The 11,531-nt window shown below is 47.8% G+C and overlaps 1 protein-coding gene across 4 annotated transcripts in view; it reads left to right on the forward strand.

Annotated features, from left to right (window-relative positions):
• Cdcp1 (CUB domain containing protein 1) overlaps positions 1–11,531 on the forward strand; it is a 35,537-nt gene that overhangs the window by 20,262 nt on the left and 3,744 nt on the right. For 2 of the 4 annotated variants that reach the window (XM_028767344.1, XM_028767345.1), the window contains exons 3-8: positions 2,337–2,699; positions 3,946–4,314; positions 5,245–5,466; positions 6,974–7,351; positions 9,202–9,567; positions 11,263–11,347. In XM_028767344.1, the coding sequence (XP_028623177.1) occupies positions 2,337–2,699; positions 3,946–4,314; positions 5,245–5,466; positions 6,974–7,351; positions 9,202–9,567; positions 11,263–11,347 (1,783 nt within the window). Of the gene's footprint in view, positions 1–2,336; positions 2,700–3,945; positions 4,315–5,244; positions 5,467–6,973; positions 7,352–9,201; positions 9,568–9,781; positions 10,113–10,417; positions 10,578–11,262; positions 11,348–11,531 lie in introns of those variants that run through there. The other 2 variants (XR_003711394.1, XM_028767346.1) reach the window with 2 other exon arrangements.

An 11,531-nucleotide genomic window follows, 5' to 3' on the forward strand; every position in this document is an offset into this window, starting at 1 on the left:
ACACACACACACACACACACACACACACACACACACACACACGAGTGGAAAGCTAAGAGCTGCCTCATTCACACAATGACGTACGTATGAGGTCCTAAAATAGCTACGGTCTTCACTGACACACAAGTCTAACTTTGGGCACATTAATCACCACTTTATCTGACCCTATTTTATTGGATTGGCTGTGCGGGGCCCTGACATGAATGCAAGCTGACCACAGACAGCCCAGTCCGGCTTCAGTGCTGAGTCAGCTGTATCTGCAAGTGACCAGGTGCTTCTAGGGTTGCTTTGCAATAATGAGAGGTTTGATGCAGATTATCTCAGAGGGCTTAGGCTGCTCTTGATGTCTCCTAATTCTATTTGGAGTTGAGTGTGTGTGTGTGTGTGTGTGTGTGTATGTGTGTGCGTGATTTGTGTGCACATCCATACACATGAAGGTGAAAGCCAGAGATCCATGTCCAGTGTCTGTCTTCCTCGACTGTTCTCCACAGTAGTTTTTGAGACGGGATATCTCTCTGAACCTGGAACTCACTAATTAGCTAGGTTGGCTGGCCCTCAAGTCAGCTCTGTGACTACAGGTCTGCATTGCCCCACCCAGGTTCTGAGTGTGTAAGAGGTATATATATGCACCTGAATGTATACATACACAGATCCATGCATGCACATGTGGAAGCCAGACCCAAACACTGGCTGCCTTCCTTTACTGCTCTTATTGCCTTGAGACAAGATCTCTCACTGGCTTTTAAAAACTTGAGTCCATTTGTCTCTCTGTGCCTCAATGCTGCACTTACAGAAATGCACTGCCGGAACTTGGTTTTGTTTGTTTGTTTGTTTGTTTGTTCTTACCTTTTTGTTTTTTTGAGACAGGGTTTCTCTGTGTAGCCCTGGCTGTCCTGGAACTCACTCTATAGAAAGAACTTAGAGATTTACTTGCCTCTGCCTCCCAAGTGCTGGGATTAAAGGTGGGTGCCACCACTGCCCAGATGCCCTGCCCACCTTTTTATGGGGTACTGGTGATTTGAATTAGGGTCCTCATGCTCACAAAACAAACATTTTCCTGAACCCCATCAATAGTACTTGCCACCACCCAAGTGGAGCACACATAAGACCCACGGGTTCTTATTACATGGCCCAAGGCCCCTGTACCTCCACATCCTCTATGTACAACACAAAAACCCTCAAGTGCCTTTGCCTGCTTTCTTTTATTTCAGTCTTCTCTGAATCCTCCTTGATGGTAACAGTCCTGTGGTTTTAAAGGCTTAGGAAGCACAATGTAGCAAAGGATGTAATTAGTTACTAGCTTTAAGATGATTCCCCTGCTCTGCTAATGGAGTCAAGAGAGCAGTGATTATGCCCAGTACGTTAATGAGATGAAGAAGGAAAAGGAAGCTTAAAAGGTGGAGCCTGGCATCGTGCCCTCAAAACCATGAAATTAATTCCCAAATACAGGAAGGAAGTTACCCCAATGTGCAGGCTCCCTGTAGCTCCTTTAGAAGGCCAGCTGGTGACAATTAACCAGATACCAAGCACAGAGTCTGGGAAACAGTGTTCGGTATCTTCAGTACAAAGGTGGATGTGTGTGTGTGTGTATTATTACTTATCTCATTGCTGTGACAAAATGGCCTACAAAAGCAACTTAAAGAAGGAAGGGTTTTACTTGGATCAGAGTTCCAAGGGATCCTGTCCACCATAGAGGAGAGACACCAGGAGAGGAGGCAACTATTTGCATTGTATCTCTAGTCAAGAAGCAGAGAAAGATGAGCGCTGGTACTCAACTCACTTTCTGTTTTTTATTCAAGACCCCATCCCACGTTCAAGGCTGGTCTTCCCCCCTTAACTAATCTAATCTAGAAAATCTCTCCTAGACAGGCCCAGAGATTTGTTTCCATGGTGATACCAGACTGTCAGGTTGACAGTCGAGGTTAACCGCCACAAGGGAATGCCCCCCAGAAGCAGCAGCCCAGCCAGAGGGAACAGAAAGAGGGAGCAGAGGAAACTGAACATGGAGTAATCATTTTTTGCTTAAGTCCAGCCTCTCCTGGGTGAAACAGAATGTTCCAGGACTGAAGTGATACACTGTCAGCCCCAGGTTGTATCACCTGAGGCAGTGGAGCCAGGCCTTCTGCAGCCCAGAGTGAGAACAAAGCCAAGCCTTAGGCCTCTCTGATTCAAAACAAGTCCCCAGCCAAGGCACTAAAGGCCACCACTGAGCATTAGGGGTGGTAACAGCACCTGGGCACAATCCCAAAGAGCCTACTTTAGGTGCTGAGGAGAAAGAACAGCATGAGCCTTGCAGTGTCCATGATCAAAAAATTGTTTTTGTGTCTATGTTACAGACTGCATGTCAGGCCCATGTCCTTTCGGGGAGGTTCGTCTTCAGCCGTCCACATCAGAACTGCCCATCCTCAACAGAACCTTCATCTGGGACGTCAGAGCTCATAAGAGCATTGGCCTGGAGCTGCAGTTCGCAACCCCTCGACTGAGGCAGATTGGGCCAGGCGAGAGCTGTGCGGATGGGGTGACCCACTCCATCAGTGGCCATATAGATGCCACTGAGGTCAGGATTGGGACCTTCTGCAGTAATGGCACCGTGTCCCGGATCAAGATGCAAGAGGGTGTGAAGATGGCTTTACACCTGCCTTGGTTCCACCCCAGAAACATCTCAGGCTTCAGCATTGCAAATCGATCCTCTATCAAACGTGAGCACGCACCTCCTAACCCCACTATGTGATCAGATGGATGGATGCAGAATGTTCCAGGGCAGTCAGCACGCAGTGTCAGGAAGTTATTTGTTTGTTGCTTGCTTGCTTGCTTGCTTGTTTGTTTGAGACAGGGTTTCTCTGTGTACCCTTGGCTGTCCTGAAACACACTCTGTAGACCAAGCTGGCCTTGAAATTCACCTTCATCTGCCTCCAGAGTGCTAGGATTAAAGTTTATGCCACTACTGACCAATAGTTATTTATTTTTTAAGACAGAGTCTCATGTTGCCCAGACTGGCTACAAGTTTACTATGTAACCAAGGCTGACCTTAAGCTCCTGATCTTCCTGCCTCCGTCTCTCCAGTGTTGGTGTTCCAAATGTGCACTGCCAGGTCCAGCTTCTTTGTCCCTTTTGCACATAATGTTCTTTCACAAAATGATATAGGGGGAGCAGGGTGTGGCAGCTTTGATCCTAGCACTCAGGAGGCAGAGACAGTCGAATCTCTGTGAGTTTGAGGCTAGCCTGGTCTACAAAGAGAGTTCCAAGACAACCAGGGCTCTTACACAGAGAAACCTCTCGGGAGAGAGGCAGGGAAGACATGGGCTTGGTTGTAGAGCCCCACTTTCACAGAGCACTGCTCTGACTTCGTCACCCTGCCATCTGTCTTCTCTGCACATGTCAGTGAGTCAACAGCTGTGTTGGTTTTCCTCACTCATGCTGCTTCCAGAGAATCGATCTTGAAGGGGAGGGACAGAGATCAACAGCTCAGCATTCCCAAAGTAACATTGTAGAAACTTGTAAAGTTTCTGGTAGAAACATTGTAGAAGCCAAGTAAACCGCCTTAGAAGCAAAGGTAGTTCTTAAAGCTAATCACTTTTTCTGATTCTGCTATAGCCTTATGCTCTTTCAACGATGTGTGTGTGCCTGTGCATGTACGTGTGTCAGACACTGCTCAGTTCCACATTCAGATCTGTTGGCAGCTTTAACTAAGCCCTGGGGACTATGTTAACCCCAAGGAGACGAGAGTACACTGAAGAAACTGGCTTGCCCCCAACCCAGTCAGTTATTAAACATTCGCTCACACACTGCTAATGGGTCTTCGTTCCTAATCACCACCCTCAGTATAAATATTGTGTGCAGCCCTACTCTTGAGTCCTGCATGCCCCAGTACCTCTCCCTCAGTCACGGACAACCAGGCCAGGCAGCAGCATCTCCTTTCTTCCTGTTTTGGATCTGTCTCAACAGGCCTGTGCATCATTGAGTCAGTATTTGAGGGCGAAGGCTCAGCAACCCTGATGTCAGCCAACTACCCAGAAGGCTTCCCTGAAGATGAGCTGATGACCTGGCAGTTTGTTGTCCCTGCACACCTAAGGGCCAGCGTCTCCTTCCTTAACTTCAACGTCTCCAACTGTGAGAGGAAGGAGGAGCGCGTTGAATATTATATCCCAGGATCCACCACCAACCCGGAGGTGTTCAGGCTGGAGGACACGCAGCCAGGAAACATGGCTGGGAACTTCAACCTCTCCCTGCAAGGCTGTGACCAGGATGCTCAAAACCCAGGAATCCTTCGGCTCCAGTTTCAGGTCCTGGTCCAACGTCCACAGAATGAAAGCAGTGAGTGATCTATGCTCTCCCTCCTGTACCTTGTGTTGCCTTAGGTGAGGTGGCTTCCTCTTCTGCATATAGAGCAGCCAGGAAAATGTGGACTCTGGACGCTGCAGGAGTTTCAGGAAGTGAGTGTTACACATGGAGATAGCCTCACAGGTAGACACTTGAGCAGACGCTTTGACTTTAACAAAGTAAGAAGCAAACAGTCCTGCCTTCAGGGTCGTAGCTGGTTTGATTTTTGGTTTTGTTCTTAAGGTGTGTGTGTGTGTGTGTGTGTGTGTGTGTGTGTGTGTGTGTGTGTGTAAACTGTGTATGTGCAGGTGCCATTATAGCCATTCTGAGCCACCTGATGTGTGTGCTAAGAACTGAGCTCAGATCCTCTTTTAGAACAAGTGCCCTTACTACTCAGCCGTCTCTGTAGCCTCCGCTAGTCTATTTTCAATGAGAACATTGAAAAGTTGTCTTGCAAGACCTCTCTTGCCTTGACCCTGCAGTGGGGACCAGAGTGTCAGTCAACATCATTCATATCGGTGGATAACAGTGGGGAAGTGACTGTCATAATTCTTGGCTGAACACCACCCCGTCACCATCATCACAACCGCTACAACCACCCCACCATCACCACCTTGGACACACTCACTTTAAACCCTGTGCTAAACATACCAAACATTACGTAGTCTTAGCTAATTCGGTCTTGAGTCTTACAGTTCAACAACGGTAGAGCAAGCTCAGAACCCAGAGCGTCTCAGAGGAAGAGAATGGCATAGGAAGTTCTGAGAAAGTGTGTGTGGTATGTGTATGTGTGGTGTGTATGTATGTGTGTGTACACACAAATGTCTGAATATGCTCACTCCACACCAGGTGCCTTGTCACTTTGCTCACTTCACATGGTAGCTGCCTGTCTATGACTCACACCTTGTCTCTTTGTGGTTTCAGATAAAACCTACATGGTGGACCTGAGTCAAGAGCGAACCATGTCGCTCACCATAGAGCCACGGCCAGTCAAACATGGCCGCAGGTTTGTTCCTGGGTGCTTCGTGTGTCTAGAGTCTCGGACTTGTAGTACCAATGTCACCCTGACAGCTGGCTCCAAATACAAGATTTCCTTCCTGTGCGATGACTTGACACGCCTGTGGGTGAATGTGGAGAAAACCCTAAGTATGCCCTTACCAAAAACCCTGACTATATGTATCATTACCCAGAAGCCCAGACTGCATAGGTTCTCCTCATCCCTTGCCTCAGCCACACACACACACACACACACACACACACTCACATGTGCAAGGGGTCAGAGGATAACTTGTGGGAATCAGTTTCCTCTTTCTGCCATGTAGGTTCCAGGGATCAAACTTAGGTTGTCCAGTTTGGTGGCATGCGTCTTCACCCATTGAGCCGTCTTACCCTTAGTGGAACTTAGTAGGTGGGTTGTAAAGGGTGTAGTCTGAATGACCACTGAGGGAAGGTGAACAAGATCAAGAGAGAGAATCTGCAAGTGTTGGCATGCCTAGACAGGACAGGTGTCTGCTGAACATTCATCCCTCAGAAGGTCACAGTAGGCTCTGTATCCCTGCTTGTCTCTGCCCAACCTGCCAGCCTCCCCCGGGGAAGTCCTGTCCTCCTTTGGTCAGCTGTACCATCCCTGTCTCCACTTGCCTACTTCCTGATTCCTTGTCTGTCGAGAACTTAGACTCCTGGGGGACAGAGATGTAATTTACTTGGTAGATTGCTTTCATAGCATTCATTAGGTCCTGGCTTTAGCTACACAACTTCAAGCATAGCCTGGGAAAAAATAAGACCCTGACAAACAGAATGGACTTAGCCTGGCTCTTTCTGTGGCTTGTGAAAGTCTTAACAAGTGCAGCCAAACTCGTACTGAAGACCAGACACGAGGTTCAGCTGGTATAGTGATTTCCTAGCATTCACAATGCCCTGGGCTCTCCCCAGCCATGCACAAACCATTCATGCTCCCCTGAAACCTTAGTACCTGAGAAGTGAACACAGGAGGAGCAGTTCAAGGTCATCTCTGGCTACACAGTTTCAGCCTAGCTATATGAGATCCTGTCTTTTAAAAACAAAACAAACAAAAAAACCTGAGCCAGGTGTACTAGTGCATGCTTTTAATCTCAGCTCTAGGGAGGCAAAGGTAGGTAGATGTGCGTTCGAGGCCAGCCTGGTCTACATAGAGAGATTCAGGACAGCCAGAGTGACCTAAAGAGACCCTATCACAAAGGAAAGAAGAAAAGAAAACTCAGTCACCTCCTGCTGAGACACCATGATCTCTGACAGGAAGCTGAGAGTCCCGGAGCTAGAGTAACATGAAGCCACCCAATTAAGAGGTGGTGGTGTACGGTGCAAGTTGAGATGGCCATGATGTCACTCACAGCTCTAGCATGACACAGAAACGTGGGGACATGTTGGGGTAGAGACTTGTGTCTTAGCACCCCAGACAAAGGAAGACACAAACAAGAAGAGATTTTCTGTCCTGAGTACCCACAGGAGCTTGGCTGCAAAGGATAGAGAGTAGACAGGAAAGCTGGGGAAGAGTCATGAACGGAAAGGAAAGCAAGCAGTCCCTGATTCTGTCCTTAGGCCAACCTGCATGCCAAGGAGGGTGCATGCACTCCCCACCCACTTGCACATGAGTACTACGAACTTTCTCTTCCAGGCTGTCTGGAGTACCGCTACTGCTACAGGCCTTTCAACCTGCAGGTGCCTAAGGATATCCTCCAGCTGCCTGTGCAGCTCCATGACTTCTCCTGGAAGCTACTGGTGCCCAAGGACAGACTCAGCCTCATGCTGGTGCCAGGCCAGAAGCTGCAGCAGCATACACGAGAGAGGCCTTGTAATGCCAGCTTCAGCTACCACGTGGCCAGCATCCCCCCTGGCCAGGACCTGTACTTTGGTTCCTTCTGCCCAGGAGGCTCCATCGAGAAGATCCAAGTGAAGCAAAATAGCTCGGTGACACTGCGAACATATGCTCCCAGCTTCCAACAAGACATCTCCAAGCAAAGCCTGACAGTGTCCCTCATACCTTATTTCAAAGGTAAGTGTTCCCTTGCTCATCCACCACAAAGTCCCCTAAGCCATTCTTGTTAGGCATTCATCGCCTCTTGTATAAGCCTGTATTAGTTGCTTTCCTGTTGTGTGAGCAAATACGTAAGCAGGAGCAGCTTAAGGAAGGGTTTATTTTGGCTCACAGTTTTCAGGTACAGTCCATCATAAGGAAAAGAGTCATAATTTAGAGAGATGGGATTGCCGCCTGAGTTTGTTCCTCATTACAAGTGCAGGACATTGGGTCCTAATCCTGACTTTTTCATCAGCCTCCTGTGGAAATTTCCAGACTTAAAAATTTGAAAAATGTTTCTGACAGTGAGAGGTATGGCTGGTAGACAGCAAGACAACGACTCGGGTTCTAGTCTTTTGGGGGAAGCTGACAGGGGAAAAATGAGAAATGACAAACCATTCCCTAGCTCTGGGTTGTCTATATGATTCTGCTATGACAGTTCAGTATACCGTGGAGAGCACAGCAGGGGAGGGAGTGGTTCCTGGGGAAGAAATAGCAGGCACAAGGGTCCTGTTCTATAAGCAGAGACAAGGTCAAGGTCCACAGTGCTCTGAGGGAGAAATGAAGTCTAAATGGCTCTCTGGGGTCACCTGATTGCAAAAGTCAAATCACCAATACATGTTGCTCAAGGATGGTCGTGTTACATTAGAGGTTAAGGGTAGTGGTGTCGCATGAGAGGTCAGGGATGGTGGTGTTACATTAGGGGTCAGGGATGGTGGTGTCACATGAGAGGTCAGGGATGGTTGTGTCACGTTAGAGGTCATTTTGAAATTGGCTGAGACCTTTATTTGAGGCTGACTTTTCTGTGGCACAGTGGGAAAGACATGGAACTTTGGTGATAGATTAAGGTCAATTCAGGTTGACCTTATTCCCATCTCCATGATCACCAGGGAATCCCCTTTGGGAAGCCTTTGAAAATCAAGGTTATTCTCCTCAGGACCGAATGTTACTTCTTATCTCGTTTGGAGCTACATTGGACCTGCGGGCCCTTTCAACATCTCAGTTCTAGATTTCTGCAGCTTTTATTTGTCCTCTGGGGCAGACATAGACATATCCCACTCCCACAGTAGAGTGGGGCAGGGGGATTGCCATGTTGGGAATATTTCTGAGAACCCTCATTTGACAAACTGTTCTGATGTTTGTTTGTTTGAAATGAACCTGGGCACCTAGTCTAAGAGAGAGGACTCCTTCACTAACCAATACAGTAACCACACGTAAGCCAAAATCAACGTTGAATGAATGAAAAACATGAGCTTCTGTTGTATTGGCTTTCCATTGCTGAGGTGAGGAACTTACATGCAGGAAAAGTTTACTTTGGCTCACAGTTTCAGACTGAATGCCATCCTTGGTAGATCCAGTCACTGTTGGGGTCTGTGTTGGAGCAATACATCACAGTAGGAATGTGTAATGGGAGAGGCTGCTCACCTCGTGGTCACCAGAAAGCAAAACGAGAGTAAAGGACAGGGTCCCAATAGTCCCCGGTATGTCTCTGGTGACCTAACTTCCTTCTACATGGCCTCTCCCCTTACAGGTCCTGTCATCTCCCAGTAGTACTGTGGACTGGTGACTGGGTCTGTAGTACACAGCTTTAGGGGATAACTTAGATGCTGACTATACGACTTGACACAGTGGGCACATAGCGAGTGCTCACCAGGCGAACGTGAATAATAGCTACCTACTGAACAGTCATAACCCATAACACGCCCATCATGGCAGAAAGCTCTGTTGGATGGAGCTGGGGTAGGCTGTCCAGTATCCCTGACACTCCCTTTTCTCTCCATTCTGTTGAGTGAGACAACATTTGTTTGGATCTCTTCCCTTTCCTGCAGAAGAAGGCATCTTCACGGTGACCCCAGACACAAAAAACAAGGTCTACCTGAGATCACCCAACTGGGACCGTGGCCTGCCTGCTCTCTCCTCGGTGTCTTGGAATATCAGCGTTCCTAGCAACCAAGTGGCGTGTCTGACCTTCTTCAAAGAGCGTTCTAGCTTGGCCTGCCAGTCAGGGCGTGCATTCATGATCATCCAGGAGCAGCAGACCCGGGCAGAGGAGATCTTCAGCCTGGAGGAGGAAGTCCCGCCTAAGCCAAGCTTCCACCATCACAGCTTCTGGGTTAACATCTCCAATTGCAGCCCTATGAATGGCAAGCAGCTAGATTTGCTCTTCTGGGTGACTCTTACCCCGAAGACTGTGGGTAAGAACTTTCAAAGTCTCCTGGAGACGGTGAAGGAAAGAAAAATTGGCACTTGAGGGGCAGGGAACAAGCTTTCGAGGCAAGTCAGGAAACAGATTGAGTCATAGCTATCCACAAATCAGTCAGCTATTGTACAGCATTTATTATTGCTCACGCATTGTCTGGGCAAGTCTGTTCTGAGCTAGGCTTATTGGTCCCACTTATTCATCTGCAGGCTGTACAGGTTGATTACAAGACTTTGCTGATCTTGACTGTATACTGACATTCACAAAGGTCCCAGCCAAAATGATCTGAGACATTTGAGCTTGCTTGACGCTCCACTGCTGGCCTTGTTGGGAAATGCACAAGACACTGAAGGAAGCATAGAAGGAACAAGCAGAACACATCTTCTGCCACGTTCTCTTGACTCATCTGGATCCTTCTGCTACAGTTCTTCACTGTTGAACTCCATGATCTATATAGGAATTCTCTTCATTCCTGTGATCTTCATCTGTAGAGTGAAGGATGACACATCATAGGGATTCAGTAAAGAGGATTAAAATATGAGGACCTAGAGGGAGAAGGAGGAAGGAGGGGGGAAGGGAGAGAGAGAGACAGAGAGAGAGGGAGAGGGAGGGGGAGAGGGAGAGGGAGGGGGGGGGGGAGGAGAGGGAGAGAGAAGCCACTACTAAGAACTCTCACCTCTGAGGTTACCACTTTGACCGTCTTCCTCTCCTGCTGTCCTTTTCAGTCAGTTATTTCTGTGTCTTCTGAATCTCACCCTTTGTCTCTTCATGAGCAAGCAAGGAACCTTAAATCCCTGTCTGGTATATGTTCCTTCTCAGATCTGTGCTCTTTTTCCATTGTACAGTAGGGGAAAAGATAATCCAGATGAAATGACCTGGTCCTTCCCTCCTTCTGATGTTTGAGTCTCTGCTCTCCCCTCTGCTCCTCTGCTCTTCCTTCTCTAAGACAGCCTGGTAACCAGGGAACACACCCAATGGAAGCCAGAAGTAACCATTGGGTGGATGGTAGGTGCCCCACCCCCATATGTTTCATGTATCTAAGTGCTACATACAAACGGTTCCAGATTGTATTGGCTTAGACCAGTGGTTCTCAACCTGTGGGTCGCAACCCCCGCAAGAGTGGCCTATCAGATATCCTGCATATCAGATATTTACATTGTGAATCATAACAGCAAAATTACAGTTATGAAGTAGCAACAAAATTTATGGTTGGGGGTCACAACAATGTGAGGAACTGTGTTAAAGGTCACAGCAGTAGGAAGCTTGAGAACCACTGACTTAGACAGTAACTGTTTTGTTTGCTCATAACTATGGATCAGAAATTCAGACAACACAGTGGTTCATATGCATGTACCAAACAGCTCAAATAGAATAGTTCAACTGGAGACGTGAACCTGAGGCCTCGGCTTTCCCTCTTAGCTTAACTGAGTTTTGTACCCAGGGAGACTCCGTATGACTAACATGAGTGGCCTCTTCATAATCAAACTTGTAATATACTGGCTGGCTTCCTCTCATGGAAAAGTACCAGCTGACAGTTCCTTTAAAGACAAAGCTCAGAACTGACCCAATCACCTTCAGTTTTATAGACTCTGTATTCAGAAGGGAAGAAGCTGGGGGCTGTGGACCTATCCAGTTCTTCCTTATGCTAACTCTCTCCTCTCTTCTTTTGCCTTCCCGTCTCTCCTCACAGATTTGGCTGTCATCATTGGTGCAGCAGGAGGCGGGGCTCTGCTGCTGTTTGCTCTGGGACTCATCATCTGCTTTGTGAAAAAGAAGTAAGTGGACTCTCTCCAGCTGTCTTAAGCTGATTTGATGCCTCCTTGAACCATACTGGATGGATGGATGGATGGATGGATGGATGGATGATGGATAGATGGATGGATGGATGGATGGTGGATGGATGGATGATGGATGGATGGATGGATGATGGATGGATGATGGATGGATGATGGATGGATG

Source organism: Grammomys surdaster, unplaced genomic scaffold, assembly GCF_004785775.1.
Source record: "Grammomys surdaster isolate TR1022 unplaced genomic scaffold, NIH_TR_1.0 172, whole genome shotgun sequence".
In the NCBI taxonomy this organism is placed as follows: Eukaryota; Metazoa; Chordata; class Mammalia; order Rodentia; family Muridae; genus Grammomys; species Grammomys surdaster.